The sequence below is a fragment of the Balaenoptera physalus genome, assembly GCF_965194825.1.
Source record: "Balaenoptera physalus genome assembly, chromosome: 20".
Taxonomy (NCBI): domain Eukaryota; kingdom Metazoa; phylum Chordata; class Mammalia; order Artiodactyla; family Balaenopteridae; genus Balaenoptera; species Balaenoptera physalus.
In genome coordinates, this window is record NC_138901.1 from 63,030,182 (window position 1) to 63,054,472 (window position 24,291).

Sequence of the window (24,291 nt, forward strand, 5' to 3'; positions counted from 1 at the left end):
GCCACGCCCCGGTTAGCGCGGGACCGGTCCTGGCGATGGCGGTGGCGGCGCGGGCTCTCACGCTGCCGGCAGTGGTGGAGGAGCTGCTGAGCGAGATGGCGGAGGCGGCGCGGGACGGCGCGCCGAGTACGGGCTGGAGGCGTATGCGGCGGCGCCGGCGGGGGCGGAAACCCGGGGTACCGGGGCGGGGCTGCTGGCCCCTACGAGGGAGGTTTCTGTTGACCTCGTCAGTAGCCCTTCCTTCTCAAAATCTGTGTTCGCTCTAAACGAATCCTCTCCTACACCCTGTTCAACGAGCGAATATTTCAGGGCCGCAAACCCGGCTGCAGACGCAGCGACTTGGGGTTGGGGGAGGGGGGCAGTTCTGGACGCTGTGGCTGTACGTGTTTTCCTTTGACCAGCAGAGGATGCTCTGTGACCAGGCTCCCGCATCCCTGGGCGTTCGCAGCACACACCGGTATTGAGAGGGTCCTGATCGAAGTGCATCCGCATGAGAACTGCTCAACCAGCGTCCGAATGGTCATTGAATAAATAGATTAGACCTCAGAACTGCCCCTGCTGGTTCACTTGGATGGCTTTTGTTGGAAAAGGACCGCACTTTGAAAAGGATTTATCTTGAGTTACTGTTTTTAAAGAATTGAGAAAAGGAAGCCAACTTTTCTCATTTCAGTTAAAACTAAAGCAGTATATGTGCATAAAAGATTAGGCCAGCCAGGTATTCAAACATATTCTGATCCCAGAAAGGGTGGGGGGAAAGCCAGTCTGTTGTCAGCTCAAACAGTGGTTGCCCGATATGGGCTCTGTGTCTGAATGGATTAATCCATACACTGAGAGTCTTGAAGGGGGCCTGCAGGTGCCCCTGATGCTCAGGACTCAGAGCGACCACTAGCACTGACTCACGTTTATTTTCAGCAGAACCGTTTTCTGCTATTTAAAAATCTTTGTTCTAGATAGTCATACACTCTTCCTGACCCCCACCCTTCAACGGTAATTTCTTTAGGTCAATATTGAGTTTACACTTGTGTGATGATGTAAAATTGAGCCACAGCTGAGCCATGCAGGAAGCTAGGATTACGTTTCCTTTCCTGTAACTTTCTGCTTTCTCTCAAAACTGTCATACTTGCGTTTGCTTGTTTACTTTTTTATGTATCCCTAATTCAACCTCAAACTCTTTTACCAGTGTTCTAAATCTCTACTCAAGATGTTCAGGTGAATGAGATGTTTTATCAGTTTCACGTTCCTGCAGGAGTCTCTCCTAGAGCCTTCAGGGATGCTCTCGTATGGGCTGGCTGTCTCCTGAGATCTCCCTTCACCATTATTGTCTGGGGAATTCCCTTTACCTAAGTTGAGCCTTATATTTAGTTCACCCTCCAATTTTCTTTTTCTCAGTTTACTACCTTATTTTATAGAGCACGTACTCTAGTACCTTCCTGAAGAAGAGCACGAGATGTACTTTTTGAGGCTTTACATGCCTGAAAAAGTTCTTTTCCTGTCCTCACAATTGATAGTTTGGCTAGGTATTGAATTATATGTTGGAAATACCATTTCTTCAGACATCTGAAAGCATTATTCTGCTACCTTCTAGCTTCTTAAACTTTCTTTCAAAGAGTCTTATTTTAGCCCCTGTTTCCTTCCCACTCGAGAGCCATCTGGTGCCACCAGTTTCTGAGGTTTTTTTTAGCAGGAGGGGGTACTAGATTCTGAAGGGTAAATCAGGCTCTGATTTACACTCGGCTCTCCCATTGCTCACTTAGGATTCAGTGTTCTCAGGTCTTGTAAATTATTTTCCAGGTGTGTTTCTCCCTGTCCTCATCCTGGGGAGTTTATGCTTTTTTAAAAAATCCTTTTGTTATTGTTTAGCAGAATACTGGGAAGGAGTAAAATTTGATGCCTATGTTCAATTCACCATCTTACACAAAAGTCTTTTTGGCTATAGTCTTTTCTCTTTTTTTTGATATTCTCTTTTTTTTGATAAAATTATTTATCTTTGGTTGTGTTGGGTCTTTGTTGCGGTGCGCGGGCTTCTCATTGCGGTGGCTTCTCTTGTTGCGGAGCACAGGCTCTAGGCATGCGGGCTTCAGTAGTTGTGGCTCACGGGCTCACTCGTAGCTTGCGGGCTCTAGAGCACAGGCTCAGTAGTTGTGGCGCATGGGCTTAGTTGCTCCACAGCATGTGGGATCTTCCCGGACCAGGGCTCGAACCCACGTCCCCTGCATTGGCAGGCAGATTCTTAACCACCGTGCCACCAGGGAAGTCCCTGTTTATAGTCTTTTTAAGATGTTTTTGTCTATGGTCACTGGTTTAACACAATTAACTTTCTTTCCATTCCTGTTTTACAGTTCCTGATGAGCATTTATTATCGTAAGTATATATCCTGTTGTATTTGCGTTTTCTTTTTTAATCATTAATGTGTTTTTTAAAGGCCAAATTCTTTCAGCATCAACTCTTGATTTTTAAAAAATATTCTTACTAAACTAGGAACTGTATTTTCTTGACATGATTAAAAATCTGTCTCAAGTGAATAACCAACACTGTATTTGACAGTACAAGGCATTCCCTTATTGTCCTAATTGCCACTTTAACATTGCTCTAAAAGTTGTAGCTGTTACACGAACACATGAAAAAATGAGAAGTACACTTGATCCTTGAACAACGCAAGTTTGAACTATGTGTGTCCACTTGTGATTTTTTTCAGTAAATACATACTGCAGTGCTATACCATGTGAGGCTGGTTAAACCATAGATATGGAGAACAGCTTAAAGTTATACGCAGATTTTCAGCTGCTCAGAGGGTCAGCGCCCCTAATCCCCGTATTATTCAAGAGTCAGCCGTATGCCTGTTTGCAAAGAGAGACAATTGTCATTATTTGTAGGGGACATAACTACTTTTTAAACACCAAGAGAATAAAGTTATTTTTTTTTAAATACAGAAACTAATAATTATTTTCTTTCATACACAAAGTTTAAACATTAATTACATTCTCAATAGCAAGAAAAAGTGAAAGCTACCTAGGAATAACTAAACATTTAACTGCACATAAACACTTATATTTAAAAACTCCTGAAGGATATACACCAACTTATACCAGAGGTTATCTTAGGGGGGAGGAAGGAGGTGCAGTTTAGAAAAGGGCTTTAACTTTTTCTCTATTTCTTAAATTTTTTACAAAGATTTTAATTATTAAAAAAATTACATTTAAAACAAAGAAAATAGGCAGATAATAAAATAATTCAAGTTACGAAAAGCTCTGACAAAAAAGTAAATTTTACTAGTGATCAAAAAATACAAATTAAAATAATTAGATAACTTCCCATCTATAAAACCTGGGTATCACAGAAAAGATGTTGGTAAGAATCTTCCAGATGTTGGCAAGAACATGGAGAAAAGGATAACTGATATCCTGATGGTAGGAGTGTAACTTGGAAGGTAAACTGGCAACTGGGAACAGGAGCTTTAAAATATACATATTCTTTGACCCAGAAATTTCACTTACAAGACTGTATCTCAGGGAATTAATCATGGATGTTTAAAGACTTTACAGTGAGCACATTCATCCACTATTGTTTATGGTAGCAAAAAGAAAAAACACCTTGAAACAATCTAATTATTCAAATTAAATTTAATAAACTCTAATTATCCAAAAAATAGAGTTTGGGGAAAATAAAAGTAATTGATCTTTACAATGGAATTCTTTGTAACCATTAAAAGTGGTTAAAAGTGCATTGAGATATTCACAATATGTTATAAAGTAGACAAGGCAGGTTAAAAAAATTCTTATTAGATCCATTTTTAAAGTTAACTGGAATTATCTCTGATTGATAAAGTTATTACCAGATTTTATGTCTTTAGTTTTCTTTGCCCATAGACAATCATCCTGTGTTTAATTTTAAACACTTTTCCCATTCTAACAGTTTGTTATAGTAACAGAGACTACTTTGTTAGAAAATGAAGAAGTTGAACGTTTTAATTTTAAAGCCCTTAGTAGTGCTGTCTTCTTATTTTGTGTCAAATCATATGGGTTCTTTAAAACATTAACTTTTTAGTTTTAGTTCAACCCAGCCATTTTATCTTCCGGTTTATAAAAATAACCCAAACTTGAAAATAAATAAATAAATAAATAAAGTCCTTGGAAAATAAAACGTCAAAAGCATCAATAATCATACCAGCCAGTGATAATCACTGTTACAATTTGGTTTATTGCCTTTTTTTTTTCAATGTAATGTTTTATTTTGAGGTAATTGTAGATTTTCTTAAGAAAAAATTTTTTAACATGATGGAGAGTTTCTAGATATAAAATACGGTGCCCGACCTTTCTCACCTAACATATTGTAAGAATTTTCCCACATATCACATTTTTTCTAGTACATCATTTAACAGCTGGATAGCCTTTATTACTGATCCAAAAAGAACAAATTTAACACCCATCAGATGGTCAAACATGAAAAGGCATGATAATACAGGTGCTGGTGAGGATGAGGAGGAAATAGAACTCTCATATGGCGCTGGGGGGAGCACTGTTTCCGCGGTGGGAAGCTGTTGGCAGCGCCCATTAAAACTGAAAATTGCACATATCCTAAGACCCAGCAGTTCCGCTTTCACTTACATAACCAGGAAGGACTCTCATATATGTGCACCAAGGGGCATGTACGGGGTAACTGAGTATTATTTATAATAGTGTCAAATGGGGACTGAGTGTCCATCAATAGAGTACTTTTAAAAAAATAGAGTATTTAAAACATAAAATGTATTATGTACATACAATAGAATATTATTCAAAAGTTTAAAAAAAAAAATATATATATATATATACACAAATACATCATATAGACACGCATCATTCTCAGAAGTACACTGAGTGGGAAAAAAAAGTTGCCAAAAAAGCCTACCATATACCTTTTATGTTTTAAAACTTAAAAACGATACCATATGTATGTATGTATGTGTGTATATATAGGTATGCACACACACATATGTACTATGTATTATAAAATGTAAAAACATTAATAGGAAGGAAACCATCAAATGCATGTGGTTGCCTCAGGGATGAAGGAAGTTGGGACGAACAGGAAGGACTGTGAGGTATAAAGAGGACTTCTTTATCCAAACAACATGTTAACATTTATTCTGGGGGGTTGATTACATGGGGTTTTGCTGTATTATCACCTTTTTAAATTTTTTCCAAATTAAAATGAACTGAATTTTTTAAAACTGCCGATGGTGATCCTTCGGGTCAAGTCGCAGAGGTGGCTTGAGTCCAGCCGTCTAATCTGAAGCTTCTCTGCTCCCCAGGCTGAAGTTTGTCTTTGGCTCATCAGCCGTCCAGGCCTTGGACCTCGTTGATCGCCAGTCCGTCACCTTACTTTCATCACCCAGTGGGAGGCGTGTTTACCAGGTAGAGACCTAGAGGTGGGGATTATCTCAACAGAATCCCCTTAGGACAAAATGTTTTCATGAATCTCTGTGAAAGCTGGTGAACAGCTCTGAGTATTTCCTGGGCTTTTGAAAAGCATTTGACCCAACTTAGTAAAATTAGAGTATGAGTAGTTAAAATAAGATACACGTGACCTGTTAGCTCTACCTGGTAGCGATGTGTAGAACCAGCAATGACGCAGAGAGGCTCTTTTCTCAGGTCCAACGGAGCACAGTCAACTTCTGCCTTCCTGTCGTTTGATACTAGAGGTACTTTCCCACCCGCCACGCTCCAAAAAGCGCCGACACCGTCACCTTGTTACATTATCTCTTGCTTACAAGCAAAAACCAAAATGTATTTTGAGGTCCTTCCACATGTCCAGATTCATCTCATAGAAATGAGCTGTCAAAATTGTTGTCAAGAACTATTCATGAAGGCCAGACTGTGCTGAATTCAGGCAGTTTACTTGGACCTTAGTTTTGCCCACTGGAGCTTAAGGTAGGTAGATTTGTAAAGTAACAGATGAGACTCTTATCAGACTCCGAATTACTTTCATGTATTGATAATTCTCACCAAAAGCCCAGAAAGATATTCATTGTGCCGAAAACTGAGATGCAGAAAATGAACAGTCACCTCTGGCAGCGGGGGTGTGTAACGGCCGTCCTGCACTGCCTGTCCCTGCATCAGCAGTGGGCCACACTCCCCTCCCCCAGTTTAGCTACATTAGACAGTGGTACCTGCCGCTGGGATTGAGCGAAGGGAATCTTGTGAATGAAATTAAAACATCAGCAGTGGTCTCCAAAATTTTGTGTCTGGCTTGGAAGGGGTGAAAAAGAAGCTGTCAGCTCTTGTATTTAATCCAGGCCTTGCTGAAGACCATGAAGGAAGGGATTTTTCAGTGTTTGGATTCTGGTTTATTTATGATGACCTTCTCAGAGTTAAGACCGTGTTGATTCCTTTTTAGTGAGTGAGTGACTGGGCAAGGCCTCCTGGGTACATGGGTGGCTCTGCCTAGTGAACTTACTTGCTGTTCCACACGGTAGGATGGTGCAGCCAACCCGGCACGTCCTCCTGCATTTCTGCATGAAGTAAGCCGAGGTGATCAGTGCTGAAGGCTGCAGTTACAACTTCGGGTTGTATTTACTTAAAAGAGGCTGCTGATTAGAATTTTCTCGTGGTGAACTTCATAGATTAATAATCGGCACTCTTAAGTGACGTTGTTTGTACCTGAGGAAGCGTTTCCGTCTTCTTTCTAGAGTATTTATTTTTGGTTTTTATGTAGCTAAAATGCCCTCAACGGGGAGGGCCTCTGAGTTTTCCCATGTCTTTTAGTTTCAGATTTTTTGTCCTAGTTCCAACGTCAGCAGAACCCCTGACCTGCGCAAGCAGAGTCCTAACTGTTCTCTAGTTCTGGGATCTCATTGTTCGTTAAAATCTCAAAAACTCTGAAATATTTCAGTTATTGTTGACTTTTTTGTTCCTCCCAGGATCACTGTGACTTGTTTAATTTTCGTCATTCACATTCTGTATTACATCATGTTGCTTTATTCGTCATAAAAATGCTAACTTCTTAGAATTGTGGCTGTCAGCTTGGACTTTGAATTAAATGAGGCTGTAGAAATCTTATAGACACCCTCAAATTAACCTCAATGGTTTCATTGTATACAGTAACATAGAAAGAAGTTGGCTTCAGAGGTCCTGTGAGATGATAGAAGTTGAGTCAGACATTGCCTCTCGACCCTGCTAGTTATCGTTCCATAGGGCAACCTTCTAATACTCTCACTTCCTCCAGGTGTAGTGGAAATTACCCTAAAGTCACACTTACGTTGTCACCTGAGTTGCTTTCTGATAAACTTTGGTCCACCCAGGAACGGGGGTGCATCAGTCAGGAGGTGCTAAGTTAGGCTGTGGTAACAATGACCCCCAAATTTCAAAACAAAGTTTATATCTCACTCACTATACATCTCCATTAAGAGTCAATCGCAGCTCTGCTCCAAAACATCTTCACTCAGGGTCCCAGTCGATGGGGCAGCCCCTGTCTGGGACATTGCGGATCTCACAGCAGAAAGAAAAGAGGACATAGTATGCACCCATTTTTAATGTTTCTGCTTGGCTACTCACATTTTACTGGCTAAGGCAGGTCACACAGTCAGCCTGTATCTAATAGGGCAGGAATGTATAATCCGCTTTCCGGGAGAGGCACCGAACTCGGGGAACAGTAAATAACACAGTTGACCACTGTGATGGACGTTAAGAGGCTTGGAGCAGCCACAAAGTGAAACCGTCCTTGTGAGCCGATGACCACCCAGGTGGGTCAGTCACCTGAGAACCTCGCTGAAGCCTAGCAGACTTCCTCCAGGCAAGGTGCTCGCACGTCCAGCCTGGGTGTGAGTATCCTCGAAAGCCTGCATTTCTTTTTTTAAAAGCTCTCTCCTTCTGGGGATAAACATTCCAGGCTCTGAGTGGGTAAACTGGGAGCAATTCCCGTAAGAGGAGGCGGTTTTTCCACTGAAGGGTGAAGGAAGTGAATCAGATGGGCCCTGAGGGCAATTTCTATTTCTAAACCTATCTAACTCAGATCTCTGCCTGACTATTGGGTTCGTTAGTTGTCCACTGCGAGAGATAAAGAGGAAGCAAACTCAGAACTGACTGTTCGTTTACAGTATTCAATGCCTCGGGCGGCTGAAGGTTTTGAGTCCTAGCCAGCCTTTGAAAGGATCAGCAAGGGCACCTCTCCCCGTTCCTGAGTTACCAGGCACTCAGCTTCATCCAGAGAGTATTCTGATGGGCTGGGGACCCACCATAAGAAGGAACTTGTCAGTGCAGAATTCCAGAGGCTTATGCCTAGTTAAATGTAAATCCAGAGAGAAGAAGAAATCTGAAGTTTTTTATTCATTGGTGACTGTTTGGAGACCCAAGAATTGCTGGTGTCACTGCTGGATGTTGATGGGTTTTCTTGCAGGACTCAGTGGGAAACAATCTGCTTTAATGCTCTCCCTTCAGCCTGTGTTTTCCAGACACTGGGGAGGTTCCTGCACTCATCCCCAGCGTCCACCACCGAAAACACGTCAGCGCCTCAGGACTGGAAATATGTAACATGTGATTTTCTTCACACCTGATTTGTAACTGGGGCTGAAATTTTTAATGGGAACAGTAGGCAACTTCTTACCCAGTCATGGGCCATTTCTGGTAATCTTGCAGCCCCCAAGGAATTCTCCCGACTTGGTCAAGAAACCGTAGCGACATGGCTGCGTCACGGGAATGCCAGGACACTTGACAAACGGGCACGGCACGTGCCTGAACACTGCTGTTCCTCGGCTGAAGCCTCCCTCACCTGCTGCTTTATTCTTTGTGAGGAGAAAGAGGAGCTCTGGCGTTTGTTGTTTTTTAAGTCCTGGCCTTTTCATGTAGATTGCCACCTCAGAGCCTGCAAAACGTGGGAGCCCTGTGGCAATCCCTAAGTGGCAGTTCATGTGAGCTAACCCTCGGGGTGGCGCCGCGTGACTGGGACGCTTCTTTCGCCAGCAGTTTGCAGAGTGGTTTTTTTAAATTTATTTATTTATTTGTTTTTAGCTGCGTTGGGTCTTCGTTGCTGCGCGCAGGCTTTCTCTAGTTGTGGCGAGCGGGGGCTGCTCTTCGTCGTGGTGCATGGGCTTCTCATTGCGGTGGCTTCTCTTGTTGCGGAGCACAGGCTCTAGGCACACGGGCTTCAGTAGTTGTGGCATGTGGGCTCAGTAGTTGTGGCACACAGGCTCTAGAGCGCAGGCTCAGTAGTTGTGGCGCACGGGCTTAGCTGCTCCGCGGCATGTGGGATCTTCCCGGACCAGTGTTCGAACCTGTGTCCCGGGCATTGGCAGGCGGATTCTTAACCACTGTGCCACCAGGGAAGCCCTGCAGATTTAACTGTAGGAATGAAGCCCTCAGCTGTGTCTTTGGCTGCTTTGTGGTGGAGACGAAAGCAGGCGATTTCTCCGTTTGTCCAGTCACGCTCCAGATGCAGCGTTGTCATTTTCCTGGACGGCTCCTCCTCACCACTTGACTGACAGCAGGCCGTCTGCTCTTGGACGGGCGTGTTCCCAGCCCCCGTATCTGTGCGCTCCTTCCATCCTGCTGGGGAACAGGCAGATCTGGGCTTGCCGCGCTCCGAGACAGCCGCCCGAGCAGCTGAGTCACCCCGTTAAAAGATTCTCTGCGTTCTACGTTCCTCCTGTTCTCAGATGCTTTCCAGAAGCCCTTGCCCGTTTTCTTCTGAAGACCTGTCTTTCTGCCTCACCGCTAAGCCTTCACCTGTTTTCAGACTCCCTTCACACGTGTGGTGGAAGCTGTAGACGTTTACACACATGCTGTGGAATACCAGAGGTTGAGAAACACCACGATGAAGTGCAGATGAGGGGGCTTTCTCCTCTGCCTCTTTATCGTCAACCCACGGAGTGGGCCCTCCGAATCACCAGCCAGGGGGATGGTTTAACCCACCCGAAACGCCTCTGTTTTGTCCTGTGGAGTTCTCAAGGGCAGAGCCCTAAGGCAGCGGGAAGGTCCCGCAGGCAGGGAAGTCGAGTTTCCACTTCTGCGGAAGATGTTCCTGCGGTTCTTCCCAGCGCAGAGCAGCTCTGAGACACCAGGCAGATGAGTTCAGGGGCAGGGGGTGGTTTCCAGCACACCTTTCCAAGTCTGATCCCATCTGTCCTGTCCTTTCTAGGTACTTGGAAGTTCCGGTAGAACATACGTGTGTTTGGCCTCTTGTCATTACTGTTCGTGTCCGGCATTTGCCTTCTCAGTGCTGCGGAAGAGTGACAGCCTCCTGGTGAGGATGGGAAGGGCCCCCCCAGCTGCAGCTGAGCTAGGAGAGAGATTGTGAGCCCTCGCTGCATCGTTTAAGAGTTGCACAAAATGGGGATTTTACTACATGTTGAAACAGATAGTAGTTTCTTGTCCTTGACTTCAGTTAGTCATCTCTTTTGGGTTTACCCTCCCAAAATGCAGTGTCATTTTTAGAACTACACCAATTTCCCATTTTAATTTAAAAGGTCACAGATGAAGCTGTGGGGAGGGCGACAGGTAATCCCCAAAGTTGGCAACTGGGGAATTAGTTGGCCCAATAAAAATATGAACTAAATAGAATGCTGGCAACTTTGCATACCCCCAACTCCATGTCCAGCCTTGAGGTGTTTCTTCCCACTCCCCGTGAGACAGCCTGGCACTTAGCCGTGCTCGACTTCCACGGGGGCAGGAGAGCACATCGGTGCCTCTGCTGATTTCACGGAGTCCAGGGCATCAAGCAGGAACAAGACATACTCACAAAACTCCTGATTCCACAGGAGAAAGCACTACCCACCCGAGAGCAGGCAGCTATTTTTTAAGTCTTGCCAAGGAAGAAAATTATAGCACCCACTGAATTCTTCCCCTTTCTTTTACACTGTTAATTACACACCTCGGGAACTGGGTGGCAGGTTGAATGTCCCATTGTACGAGAAGCCACATTCACAGCTGATTTCACCTGTAAAATGACAGGGTTCAAGCAGGCCCTCCAGTAACCTAAGCTGTGTGTGCTATGACACAAGGTCCAGCACAGATCCTCTCCCCAGAGGTGTTACAGGCCGAGATACGTGAGGGTCCTGCCAGCCCTGCCCCTGCCCCCGACACCGCGCCCCGGAAGTCTAATAGCGGTGAAGGGACTACACTGTAGACTCTGAGCGTGTGTGTAAGATGGGGATAAGACCTGTCCCCCTGGGGGGTTAAATGAGATAATCTTACTATCTCATTATTAAATAATTCTCTCTTATTAAGTGAGATAATCTTTAAGAAGCACTTAGCACAGTACCTCAAGGAACGTTAGCCATTGCTATTAAGAGCTTTCTGAAGGCGAGGAAGAAAGAAATATAATTTAGGACTAAAATAAAGAGCCCGTCTCGGTTTTCCCTTGGTTTTACCTGTACCAGCTGGATCTAAGCTGTTGCTCCAAACGACAGGCAAAGGAAAACCTCCTCTGTCCCCACTGCCTCCTAGAAGGTCTCATCTTTGTCTGCAGTTTCAGGCAGTGAGTTAGAGGCGCACAGTCTGTGTGCCCCACTCCTTTCCTGCTGCGTGGGATGGTGGTGAGAGGTCTGGCTCAGCCCGGCCCCTCCAGTTTCTAACTGGTTTGTGCGTTTTGCATTCCAGTGCAAGCACCTCTTGGCAGTTTATCTCAGTCAGGTTATGAGGACCTGTCAGCAGCTGAGCGTCTCTGACAAGCAACTGACTGATGTATTATTGATGGAAAAGACACAAGAAGCGTCATAACTGGCGCAGCTGGAGCATCACTGGCTTTCAACGTAGGATCCTGTCCAGAGACGCACGCGGCCTGTCGTGCGTGACTCACGCGGCGGGGACGTGAACCAGGCTCCTTGTCGCCGTCCCGTCCCCGCTGGGCTGCAGGAGGCATTGTGCGTTGGGCCCAGGACGTGTGTATGGTTTGAAGCCCTCGTGAAACGTCTGAACCAGCCTCCAAGCCCCTTGGGTAGAAAATTTCCAGATGGAATCAAGCGTTTTAGACTCCAAAGCCTAACATCACGTCATGGTCATAATTAGTCAGATTCTTAAGTGACTAAGAGTACTAGTCTTTTTTTTTTTTTTTTAATCACTTTTTTTTTTTTAAGTCACCTACTTTATTTATTTATTTATTTTTGGCTGTGTTGGGTCTTCGTTTCTGTGCGAGGGCTTTCTCTAGCTGCAGCAAGTGGGGGCCACTCTTCATCGCGGTGCGCGGGCCTCTCACTGTCGCGGCCTCTCTTGTTGTGGAGCACAGGCTCCAGACACGCAGGCTCAGTAGTTGTGGCTCACGGGCCTAGTTGCTCCACGGCATGTGGGATCTTCCCAGACCAGGGCTCGAACCCGTGTCCCCTGCATTGGCAGGCAGACTCTCAACCACTGCGCCACCAGGGAAGCCTGAGTACTAGTCATTCTTAAGAGGTTGGAACAGTAGGTGAAACAGCAAGCTGAAGTTTAGATAAATAAGCATCAGTCCTTTTTCTTGGGTCCAGAAGATTTTTCTGCAATAAAAGGTTAGAGCGGAGATGTGGCTAAATGGCAGCAAAGATAAAAAGACATCAGGGTTCTGGTTTCAGTGAGCTGCAGAATCTACAGTGTTGAGGCCAAAATAGCTGATTAAATAGGCTGTATTGTGAGAAAGGTAGCACCTAGGACAAGGAAGTGCCGGTTTGCTCTGCAGGCACTTCTGAGCTTTGTAACAAGCCAGAAAAGGCTGAGAGATCCCAAGAGGATGTTGGGAGGGAGATAAACGGGACTCATCTGGACCCCAAGAGAGAGCAAAGGAGCAATGACGGATGAAAGGAACACGAGACAGATTTCGGCACAGGACAGTAACTTCTCATGGGGAAGGCTGTCCACAGCTGGAACAGGGTCCTAGAAGGACAGGCTTTCCCTGTCTCTCTAGGGGTTCGTGGGCCTGCAGCATCTTCGCAGGGTTACTGCGGAAGGAACTGAGTCAGCGACCAGACAGGTGAAATAGATGGTTTTGCAGCCTCGGACACCCCCCAACCCTGTGCCCCGAAATATGAAGCGCTAATGAATGACTGTGGGAAAGGCCCCAGATGGCACAGGGCTCTGTGGTGGCAGGGCCTTCTCTTAGGTCGAGGTGTGGCCAATAAAACCTATCAAGACTGTGCTACTTGGCAAACTTGGGCTCGGGTGTAGACTTATTTCAGGATAAAGAACAGAAGGTAGGTGAGCTCTGCACAGCAAGCCGGCGCAGCACCCTAAACCGTATATTTCTTTTTTTAAGTTTTATTTTTATTTCACCTCATACATGAACACAATTCTCTAACTTTCCTTCGTAAAATTTTCACTTTGGATTACAGCAACTTGGCCAAACTTGAACTTGGGAGAGAAGTAAAATTCACTTGTCTAGCTCTGGAAGGGGGACACAGAATCTGGTGGCGGAGGGATCCCACTTCTCCAGTTTCTTCCTTTAGGGTGGTTTGCTGTACATGGAAAAGATTGTTATCAAACCTGTCATCTGATGATATTCTACTTAAGAACTTATGAGACTATCATTTCCCTAATATGGCAGTGTCTTGATTGAAGAATTATACTTTTAATTTTCCTGGTCACCTTCCTCAGAACAAGTATATATTTTTAGTTATGTCCAACTTTTTCCTTTGCCTGCTAAGTTAAAAAATATTTGTATTGTAATAGTTCAGTGTTCCACAGTAAAATAGTTTCAGTCATTTTCTACCATGAAAGAGGTAGACGCTCAAAAAAACTTTCTTTTACAATCCATTCAATCATCAGCATCATCTACAAGAGCAGCCAGAGAACCATGAACACATTTGTCGACCCTCGGAACCTACTAGTAACGTGTGCATATTAACTGGGTACGTGGTACCCCCGGGGAAGCGCTCCAAAGAGGCGACCTGCTGGCCTGCGAGGTGCAGCTGTCCTTCCAGTGAGACTCCGCCAGCCGTGCCCTGTCCCTTTGTTACTGAACTTGTGCCTTCTCCTCAAAGAGGCCAGAGCCTCGGTCACAGGCCCACCTGGAAAGCAGGCTGCGCCCCTGCCTGCCCATCCCCACTCTTGCGGACGTCCGTCCGGCAGAGAACATACCTGGAGATGATTTGGTGGAAAGCGCAGCGGAAGTCTCGGTTCCGGTAGGCGTAGACAATGGGATTGACGACCGAGTTGGCGTGCGACAGGAGGATGGCCGCGTTCATGGCCCACTTGGGCTTCTCCTTGGCCCAGGCTGGCTGAAAGAGCGTGGCACAGTTGATGGCGTGTACCGGCAGCCAGCACAGAGCAAAGATCCCAACAATCACGGCCAGGGACTTGGCCGCGTGGATCTCCCGCTGGAGGACGGTCCTCGAGTGGTCCATGAGCTCCATGCGCCGGAGCTGCCTGCAGGCCACCAGGAAGATCTTGACGTAGATGACCAGCATTATGAGCAGCGGGGGCAGGACGCACCCAAAGAAATTGAAGTACACCATGTAGCTCATGGGGACCACGTTCTCAAAAAGACACTTCACAAGGCAGCAGCTTGCGTTTGTGGTCCCGTCCCAGGGCTCCGTGCAATTGGTGGCACTGTCTTTACTGTTCCACCCCAGGAACGGGGTCAGGCCGATGCCAAAGGCAAGGACCCAGAGGACAGCAATGACTCCTCTTGCTCGGGCCCCAGTGACCAAACTCTTATACCTGTTGAAAAGAACATCAGCTGTTACCGTCAGCTTACAGCGCTCTGCCACCAAAGTCCAGGACCCCACCTCTGCTTTTTGTTCCTTTACCCCTAACAGCCTCTACCGTTCAGCCTCAGAGGGCACCGTGGCCTTTTACCCTCAACACCAACAGCTTGCAAACAGGTATAAACAGCTTTGCTCTAACAAGCTCAATAAGATTTTCCTTCTTAATAACTCACCTCTGTCTAATGACAAATCATGGTCAAGGAGAACAAGTGGAGAATTCTTAAAGGCTGCTTCCTAATCACCCAGATACTGACCTTGGGTCTAGGTCTCCTATGAGACACAGTTGTAGGGGGTCGAGATACACCAGGGAACGGCACCCACAAGACCCCTGCTTCTCAGGGACTTGCGTTCTAGCAGGGGAGACAGATCATAATAAACAACAAGCGTAGGTTAGTAAATTATACGGCATGTTAGGAGGAGACGTGTAGTGTGAAAAAAGAAAAAGAGTGAGGAAGGTGAGCTGTGGCAGGGACTAGTGTTAAAGAGGTCAGGCAGGGAGGCTTCGTTGATAAGATGCCCTTGAACAAACGCCCGACAAGTGAGGACCGCAGGCCCCTGGAGTCAGGCAGCCTCACCTGGTGACTCTGGGCGAGAAGCCTTCTGGTCCGTCTCCCACCAACACCCTAGGAAGAGTCATCCCCCTGAATTCCCCGGTAAGATGCTGGAGAACGAGAGTTCTAGCAGCGTCCCTGGCTGTCTCGGCTAGCGGCGAAGCTGATAAAAATTAGGAAAGAACTTAGCAAATATCAAATCTTTTTAGTAATTTTTAGACCATTAAATCTTATTTAAAATCTAGAAATCATAATACACATTCTGGACTTTTTGCTACAAGGTAGTCCATATATGGTTTATAGCAAAGGTATAAACTCTGCTATTCATAACTGGTCCATAATATGTATTTAACATAATGTATTGAAAAAAATGAAATAAAATCTTTACTTAACCTCTGGGAAGAAAACTGGGAAATAACTGGATACACATTATCTTAAGACCCGTCTGTGGGAAGCGTCCGATCTCCTTCGCCTGCAGGATTAAGCTCACACTTCTCAGGGTGGACCACGGAGCCCTCAGGCCGCAGCCCCACGTGCCCCTGCCTGCTGCTCCCGACAGCTGCTGCGTCCTGGCCCGGCCGCTCTCCTGTCTCAAAGGTCACCTCCTTTCCTGCTCACTTCACAGGCAAAGGTGGCCTCTCCCACTCTCTGGCCCCAGACACACACCTGTCATAGAGCTTGTTTATCTCTTACAGGTGTTCAACCTTTTAAGGACTTGGACCTTGTCCCTTTGATTTGGTGTCCCCAGGAGCTAGCATAGTGCCTGGCACATAGGAGGTTCATAGTAAGGTGGCCATTACAAATGCATTCCTGGCTTGTTACCAGACAGCTTTAAAACGGGATTCTGCTTATTGGGAATGCCTGATGCTGTGGCCTGGCCAGGCAGCGGAACTGGTCCAGTCTGCGGGGCAGTTAACTGAGGTCTTGCCTCATGTTGACAGTGACCCCTCACCTTCTCTGCTCCCTATGAGGGCAGCTCAGTTGTGGGGTCTTGACTACAGAGGACCTGCTGGGTGCAGCTGCTCGCTGAACTTTTCTGGGCCAATAAATCCATCTATTTCCAAATCCTTTCTGCTTCCCTCATGCAGGAATGTAAAGCCATTCCTTATAAAAATGTTATTCCTGGCCATTGCCTTGCCAGAGACGTGAAGAATGCAATCAGTCCCTGCAGGGTAACAAGGCCACCGCCTCCTGAAGGCCAAGCACTTAAGAGTCACAAAACTTCAGGCCCACGAGGCAGCCACGCCTCCACTGTTCACGGGACTCAACTGCACTGAGCTGTGTACAGCTGAACACAGACCAGCCCCGGGGGATGAGTAAGATCTGGGATAAGCATATTCTCTTGTCAGTCATGGTCTGGGATGGATACGGGATGTGGTTCTGGCCAATGTGACTAAAGGAAGTCTGCTAGGGTACTTCCAGGAAAAGTTTTACTTGATAAAAGGAGAGAGACCCACAAGGAGAGCTCCTCCCCATACTCATCCCTTTCTGCTTTTTTGTTTTTTTTTTTTTTTTTTTTTATTTATATTTGGCTGTGTTGGGTCTTCGTTGCTGCGTGTGGTCTTTCTCTAGTTGTGGTGAGCGGGGGCTACTCTTCGTTGCAGTGCATGGGCTTCTCATTGGGGTGGCTTCTCTCGTTGTGGAGCATGGGCTCTAGAGCAGAGGCTCAGTAGTTGTGGCGCACGGGCTTAGTTGCTCCGCGGCATGTGGGATCTTCCCGGACCAGGGCTCGAACCCATGTTCCCTGCCTTGGCAGGCGGATTCTCAACCACTGTGCCACCAGGGAAGCCCCCTTTCTGCTTTTGATGCTCTTATGGGAGGCTGTGATGCCTAGAGCCGCAGCAGCCATCTTGTGACCATGAGGCATGAGCCTGAAAACAAAGTGAATGGCGAAGCAGAAGGAAGGAAAGAGTCCAGGCCCTTGATGGTGTCTTTGAACCACTACACCAACCCTAGAACCATCATGGCTCCATATTGTAGTTCAAGAGATAATTGATGGTCTTGATTGCTTAAGTCACTGTTACCTGTAGCCAAAAGCATGCTCATACAAACTGGAAGGGACTTTCATCTTTTCTAGTCCAACTTCTCTATTTTACAAATGAGGAACCAGACATACAAAGTCTTTAAGTAACAAAGGCAATACAAGAACCAAATACCAGTAAGTCAGGACTTTCAGGCCTCTGTTCCTTACACCATGTTATGCTGCCTTTTTTTTTTTTTTTTAGTATTTATTTATTTACTTATTTATTTATTTGGCTGTGCTGGGTCTTAGTTGCAGCACACGGGATCTTCGTCGAGGCATGCAGGATCTTTTAGTTGCGGCACGCGGGATCTAGTTCCCTGACCAGGGATCGAACCTGGGCCCCCCTGCATTGGGAGCACGGAGTCCTAACTGCTGGACCACCAGGGAAGTCCCTATGCTGCTTCTTTTACGTGACTTTTTCCTAAGCAATATTAGACACGGAGTCCTCTGTACACGGAGGGGTCCCAGGGGGTGGCTTCCTGGCGGAGTTCAAAACAACCGGAATCCACCCACATCTGAACTTCTCAAAACTGCTGGATCCTGCACATATGAAAAACTACTTTTATGCTAAATCGTCTTCGATGAGGAATAGCAGCTGATTTCATTCGGGGAGCAGCTGGTCCCAGCCTTCTCCGTGACCCCCTGCACCAGGGCCTTTCTCCCCTACTGGTTCATTATTTTATTCAGAGTTCTTCCTTTGTACCACACACTCCGCTGGCACTGGAAACAGAATCACAGCCCTCGTGGGTTGTGAAGCTAACAGAAGAGACAGAAAATAAACAGGTAAACACTCAAAAGGTACAATCAAGTCAGAAGGAGTTTGGCCAAACCAAAAGGAACAGGGTGCAGATTAGGGAAAACCAGGAAGAGCTTGGACACAGGGTGTCAGGGAAGCCTCTTAGGCAGCAGAGCCGAAGGTGGAGGGGGCATGGAGGCTCTGAAAAGCGGGGAGAAGGCGTTCTAAGCAGAGAGAACAGAATGTGCGCGGTTTCCAGACAGGAAAGGGTTTCACCTTCCTAGAGAAGCAGAGGGGTGAGGCGGGCCGTCCCCAGGCCGGGGGAAGGGGCTGGAGCTTGATACTCAGATACCCCAGCGCCGCGGGATGCCACGGGGGGCTCGAGGCACGCTGCGGGGACGGCACTGGTTTCAGCTGTGTAAAGCTCACTGTGGAGACTGAGTTTTCGGGCAGCCAGAAGGAAAGCAGAGCAGTTAGGAAACTACTTCCGTGGTTAACTCAAGAGAAGGTGCTGGCGTGGAGCAGGACGACAGCAAAGGTAGGGCTCACAGACGCCCCCGTCCTAGCAGCTCTGAACCACACGGCCCCACGACACGTTGGGGGCTGCGGGAGACACGTGCCTACACGCTCCCCCGCCCCCAGCTGCACAGGGCACGTCAGACACGCGGCCGCCCCGCCTGAGCGCGGCTCTGCAGGCAGCAGGCCCGCGCACCCCCCGTCTCGTGAGCTCAGAGCACCATCGCCAGCTACAGGTGTGCAGGCTGAGGCGCCCACGGTTAAATGACTGGCCTGCTGCCCCTGAACTGCAGTCAGGACACAAACCCTCCGACCCGATCTGATTCCGGTTTTGCCCAAAGCAGTCACTTTCCTGCCCAGGACCCCGTGGTTCTTCTCACAGCTCCCAGCTGCCCGCTCCCGCGCCCCGCTCTGCGGCCCTCTGCCCTGGCCAAAGCTGCCAGCCGTTCCAGGGATCCTCCGCCCCCAACTCCGTGGCCGGCCACCTGGGAAGCGGCAGAGGCCTCTGCTGCCCGCTCGGCAGGCAGTCCTTAAAAGGCGGCAGCGAGACGCTTCTGTTGGCGGACACAGCCAGACCCACAGGAGGACGTGGGCTCCAAGGGCAGACGCGCTTTTAGCACCGGAGCCGCAGCCCCACGATGGCAGAACAGTCCGTGTCCGCGAGACGCTGCCTGGACCCGGGCACGGGTGGGAGACGGCCAGGGATGCCGGGGAGAGCAGGCCGGTGTCCCCGCGCCGGGCGGGAGGCTGGGGGCACGACCCCCGGGGTCTCTGGCATCTCACGGGGGGTGGTGGGCTCCGCTCTCCTCCCCCATACCCTCTCGTCTCCCACTTCCGGCCGGGCCTCTGTCCTCTCCCTGAGCGCCCCGCTCCCACCCTGCCCACCCCTCGCTCCTTTGCTCCCCGTGCACCAGGGCCTCTCAGAGCATCCTCGTGTGTGTGTGTGTGTGTGTGTGCGCGTGCGTGCCCCCCACATCGTTCCTGAACGGCGGGAACGTGTCCTTTCCTACATCCGCCCCAAGTGCAGGAGGAGTAAATGGAAGGCGATGAATAGAGGAAATGTAGGCGGCATTATTACTCCAAGCAAGCAGGAACGATCCCAGCCCACACAAAAGGGGTGTCCTGGGAGAGTCCACCCTCTGGGAAGGGGCTGTGCCCCTTGCTGTGCTGGACCACCCACTCTCCATGCAAGAGGCTCATTAGCTAAGGAGCCGGATCCAGAGACAGTCGCAACAAAAGGAAGCAGTGTGGACGCCCGGGCTCACATCACGACAGAGGGCTTGCCAAGCGCTGCTTAACAAGCGCTGGCCTATTTCTGGGCCAGGGTCCCCCCTCCTCTGGCTCTGTAGCCCTCGGCTCAGACCAGGCCGCCCGCTCAGCCTCGGAAATGAGAATTCCCAGCGCTCCGGGTATTCTGAGTGCAGCAGATCCCCAAGGGCAGCTACCCTGGCAGCGACACTGAGTCCAGACAGGGGCTGGGGGGAGCCTGAGCTCTGCTCTCAGAAAAACGGGGACAGTGGTGGCTGCAGAGCCCGCCCCTGCGGGGCCTTTGAACACAGACATCGTGTGTGCAAAGCACTTGATAAACGCAGATCACTAAGTAAACACACCCCAAGTTCTGTTCTGCTTCTTAAAATATCTGATTGTTCCCTTAGGGACTTTTTTCTTTATGTTCTGTTTCGCTCCCAAGTTTCATTTCTCTGTAATAGAAACACTTCTGCTCCAAAGCAACATACACATTCTCAGAAAACGTCATATTCTCTAAAATCGCACACGAACAATAAGGGGACTTGCGTGAAAATGGGGTGAGGACGGACCACTCAACACCTACCAAGCGTTATAACTACAGCACTAACAAAATAACTTGGACCCCCAGCAGGCAGGTCCGCGGGGAGGAGAGGCTGCCGCGGTGAATATTAAAAAAGTCCCCAGAAAGTCTAACGGAAATCCTGCAAAAGTGCAGTTAGAGCAAGGCCGACGGGTGCCGAGGCAACGCAGCCGGACGAGGCGCTGCGGCCGCGCGCTGCGAGGGCTGCGGGCAGCGGGTGCCCACGCAGGAGGCCCGGGCCCCGCTTCCCTCGCCCGTCCTGGGAGCCGCCCTGGGCTGCACAGCACTCACACCGAGGGCTCTTCCTTCCCCCGCTGACGCCGGCCAGGCGAACGCCACTATTCCTGCTCCCCGCGGCCGGGCAGAAGCACAGATGAACCCAGACGGTGCCCGCGCCATCCCAACACCTTGCCCCGTTCACCCGGCGCGTGCGTCCCGTTCACAGGTCAGAAGTTCCCCCGAAGCGCAGCCCTGGGCTCCCGAGGAGCCCCGCGTCCCCAGGGCCCCTCGCGAGAGCCTCCCGGGGGCTGCAGGGCTGTCCCCTCCCGCGGAGCCGAGACTTCCTCAAAGGCAGGGACTCCCCCTCACTCACGCTCGCGTCCAGAACGCCTCGCACCGGGCCTGGCGAGCGAAGCCCCGACGCCAGCCTGACTTTGTAAGAAAGGAACAGCGCTCTGGTTCCTGGGCACACGCACCCGCCTAACACCCACCCGGTAGCTCTAGACAAACAAGCCGCGGGGCGCGTGGACGTGTCCGGAGCTCCAGCTTGTAGCTCACAAGAGGGACCTTCTGAGGCTGAAGAGTTGCTTCCCGCCAAGGTAACGGGGGTTCCAGATGTTGTCACGGACAGAAGCAGTAGCAATTCTGCGCTGCGCCCATTCAAGACCCAGGATCCATAAACCTTCCCGCAAAGAAAGCCGAAGACGCACGTGACTTCACCGAGGAACTCTCGCAAACATGTAAGGAACAAATAAAACAATTTTTACACAAAGAGACCTGTTTGGTTCTGTTTACGTGAAGTTCAGGTCTAGGGGTGGGAGGAGGGTCTCCCGTCTACCGTCTGTGGTAAATAAACGTCTTGAGGGCCAGCCGCCTCGTCTCCACGGCCTGAGACGGTCACGGCTGGAGCCTGCAGGGCCGCCGGAGGCCAGGACAGCGCCTGCCCACCTGCCGGATGACAAGCTCTGGCCGCCGGAGCTGCCCTTCAGGCTGAGTTCCTCCCAGGAGGCCAGGACTCTCAGCCACTCTGGCTCCTGAGGGTGCCCCATCCCCTCCACCAAGTTCAGACATGCCTGAGTCCCGGTGCGGGCCTGAGCCGAGCCACTGCCAAGGTGCAGGCGGGTGGAAGAGATGCCACCTGTCCTTCACGGTCACCCGGGAGCATCAGATGAAGAGTGCAGGAAAGAACGTGGGCAGCTGTCCACACCCGGTCAGCACGGCCAGAGGAGGCCGTCCAGAGTGGCCTACAGAGATGGAGGGTGGTGGCCAGGACCAGGTCCCCCAGAGCTCGCCTTTGAGGCTGGTTCTTGGCGAGGCTCCTATTTTGGTCTCCTATATCGGGTGGGACCTGGGGACAGCCCAGGGTCGCTGGGCTCCAGACTCTGGTCTCCTTGACGTGAAATAAGAACCGCCGAGAGAAAAGCCCACTGCCTGAACCCAGACCAGAGAAGAAAGAGGATACCTTGTCATCTTCTCTCCCCGCAAAGGTACCCTCCTCCCATGGCTGGGGCTGAAACACACTGTGCTTCAGATACACCGTTAATTGTCAAAAGCGTCAGACACCACGCACACTAACAACCGGTTAGACGTCAGGGGACACGCGGCATCGGCTGACGCGGCATCCCGCTACTGGCGACGGTAACTCTGAAGATAACTGCTCATGGGGACGTCCACAGGCTTCTCCACTGGAACTGCCCATCCCTCTGTGATCAGCTGTACCTTGTGGTGCACAGACTTTGAGATTTTGTAAACATCTTGGCCCTCATCAAACTTTCACCAGTGAGTTTTATCACCTATTGACTGTTCTTCCCTGAACCAGTTATTATGATGATAGTCGCCAAGTGATGACCTGCTTAACTCAGTCATCCCTACTCGTGAGATGGCATTCTACTGCAAGCAAGAGTTCTTCCAAGTCGTTATTTAACAAAACAAAACAAAGCTCTCCTAGCTGTGTTCATCACGAGGGCCTAGAAGAAATGACACTCCAGCAGCCATGAGCACTCCTGCCGAATCTTGGTTTCTAAATACCATTCTCCACTGAAAGAAAACAGGGCTCCTTGGAGAAATGGCTGATTCCAAAGCCAGAAAATACAATGGAGCCTGAAAAACCTTTCTGTGCCAGAAAGTAAGAAGTGCTCAAAAACGTGATGGAACGCTCAAACAGAAGTCAGCTTGAACAGGTTCTCATTCACCAAACTTGGGCATCAAAGTGAATAACAGGTATGGATTGTAACACATTAAATGCAAATAAAATTCCTTAAGTCCACTGGTATGTAAAAAAAATAATTTAAGGAAGAGCAGAGAAAAGTAAACCTCTTCTCTACAGAAGAAGGCCAATTGATACAGCGGAAGGAAGGAGAAAAAATAAAATTACCATTTGACATGGTAATAACTGATCCAAGCAAGAATCATCAACGGGGAAAACACACCTTTACAGTGATGAACCCTAGCAGTGATGAGATTTAACACAACAGCAGTGGGACAGACTGACTCCATGTGCCGTCCCATGTGATGGGCTGAAAAGGACACACCATCAGGTAGATGGTATTCCCACCAAAAATGCTCAACTTGAGAATCTAATCATAAGGAAACAACCAAACTCAAAATAATGTATTGCCTTGAAAGAGAGGGGGGGAAAAAAAAAGACTGAGGAATGCTTCCGGATTAAAGAAAACCAAAGGCACATATTAAATGTACGGGTGACCTTTTATTGGAATCTGAATTTTTAAAAAACTGTAAAGAACATGATCGGGATAATGGGGACATCTGACTGTAGACTGTATGTACCATGTCAATGTTAAAGCTCCTGAGTATAAGTGTGTGTGTGTGTGTGTGTGTGTGTGTGTGTGTGTGTGTGCGTGTGAGAGAGAGAGAGAGAGAGAAAGCGAATGTAGCAAAATACGAACAATGTGGGAATTTGTCTTAGTTTTGCAACTTAGAAGCTGTGAAAAAAAACTCACTAGTTCAGAATGACTCATTCTTTCTGAAACCACAGACCACATTAGATTAGTCAAACGGATACAAATGTGTGTGTGTATAACTATATATATATATATATATATATATATATATATACACACACAGATATAGAAACATATATACAAATATATCTTTTAATAGCAGGGACTTTTAAAAAAGTACAAAATGAATGCAGTACGTGTGTGCTTGTGTATGTATTAAAAAACTGCGTTTCTCATGACTTCTGAAAACGCCAAACTTAGGAGCTATTTACCCCTCTAGGTGATGCCAGTATGTCTTTCCCCCTCCCTCTCCTTCTCAGTCTTCCACTCTCCCCGGCTTTACCCTGAGGACACCCTCCACGGGCTTGTCGTGTCTCAACAACAAGCTGGTCCATCCCTATCAGGGCAGGTCCCCCCAGCACACATGTGTGCACACACTGACAACCCCTAGGCACGTCACACGCTAGTAACTGGACCCGCCTACTGGAGATGCTGAGGGAGCAGCGTGAGCCCTGCTTATAAAGAAGAAGGAAAGGCAACCTTAAACCAATGACAAATAAACTGGAAAATACCCACAAGTATGCAGAGAGCTGCAAGGGAATCCAGGGTGCCTCCCAGAGACAGTGTCGTGAAAATCGGCAAGAGTCGGCAGGTGCAGAACATCCCAAGCAGGGAGAATGGCACGTGCAAAGGCCTGACCTCAGCCAGGGAATCGAGGGGGTCCTGGGAAGCAAAGCAGAGACACAAAGGGGAGAGGGGGGCGGGGGAGGCGGGAGAAAGGACCAGAGCCGGGGAGAGGCCGGCCCTGTCCCCAGGC

At 48.5% G+C, this 24,291-nt stretch overlaps 2 protein-coding genes across 6 annotated transcripts in view; one reads left to right on the plus strand and one right to left on the minus strand.

Annotated features, from left to right (window-relative positions):
* Nucleotides 1–15: 15 nt before the first annotated feature.
* ZSWIM7 (zinc finger SWIM-type containing 7) lies at nucleotides 16–11,994 on the plus strand. Of its 2 annotated transcripts, none has more exons than XM_082441099.1 (5): nucleotides 16–141; nucleotides 2,340–2,361; nucleotides 5,291–5,393; nucleotides 10,111–10,215; nucleotides 11,571–11,994. In XM_082441099.1, exons 1-5 carry the CDS (start codon nucleotides 36–38, stop codon nucleotides 11,688–11,690), a joined length of 456 nt encoding a protein of 151 aa, XP_082297225.1. In that variant the 5' UTR covers nucleotides 16–35; the 3' UTR covers nucleotides 11,691–11,994. The 2 variants fall into 2 exon arrangements, with proteins under 2 accessions (XP_082297225.1, XP_082297226.1); XM_082441100.1 differs by having other exon boundaries at nucleotides 16–126.
* Nucleotides 2,368–24,291, minus strand: part of ADORA2B (adenosine A2b receptor) — a 32,488-nt gene continuing 10,564 nt past the window's right edge. For 2 of the 4 annotated variants that reach the window (XM_082441090.1, XM_082441089.1), the window contains exon 2: nucleotides 12,129–14,594. In XM_082441090.1, coding sequence (XP_082297216.1) covers nucleotides 13,931–14,594 — 664 coding nt within the window. In that variant the 3' untranslated portion in view covers nucleotides 12,129–13,930. Of the gene's footprint in view, nucleotides 2,838–12,128; nucleotides 14,595–24,291 lie in introns of those variants that run through there. The other 2 variants (XM_082441091.1, XM_082441092.1) reach the window with 2 other exon arrangements.

Coding starts and splice junctions, on each gene's coding strand:
- ZSWIM7 (XM_082441099.1), top strand. CDS start 36: ATGGCGGTGGCGGCGCGGGCTCTCACGCTGCCGGCAGTGGTGGAGGAG. Junction 142..2,339: donor GCCGAGTACGGGCTGGAGGC/GTATGCGGCGGC, acceptor CCTGTTTTACAG/TTCCTGATGAGCATTTATTA. Junction 5,394..10,110: donor GTGGGAGGCGTGTTTACCAG/GTAGAGACCTAG, acceptor TGTCCTTTCTAG/GTACTTGGAAGTTCCGGTAG.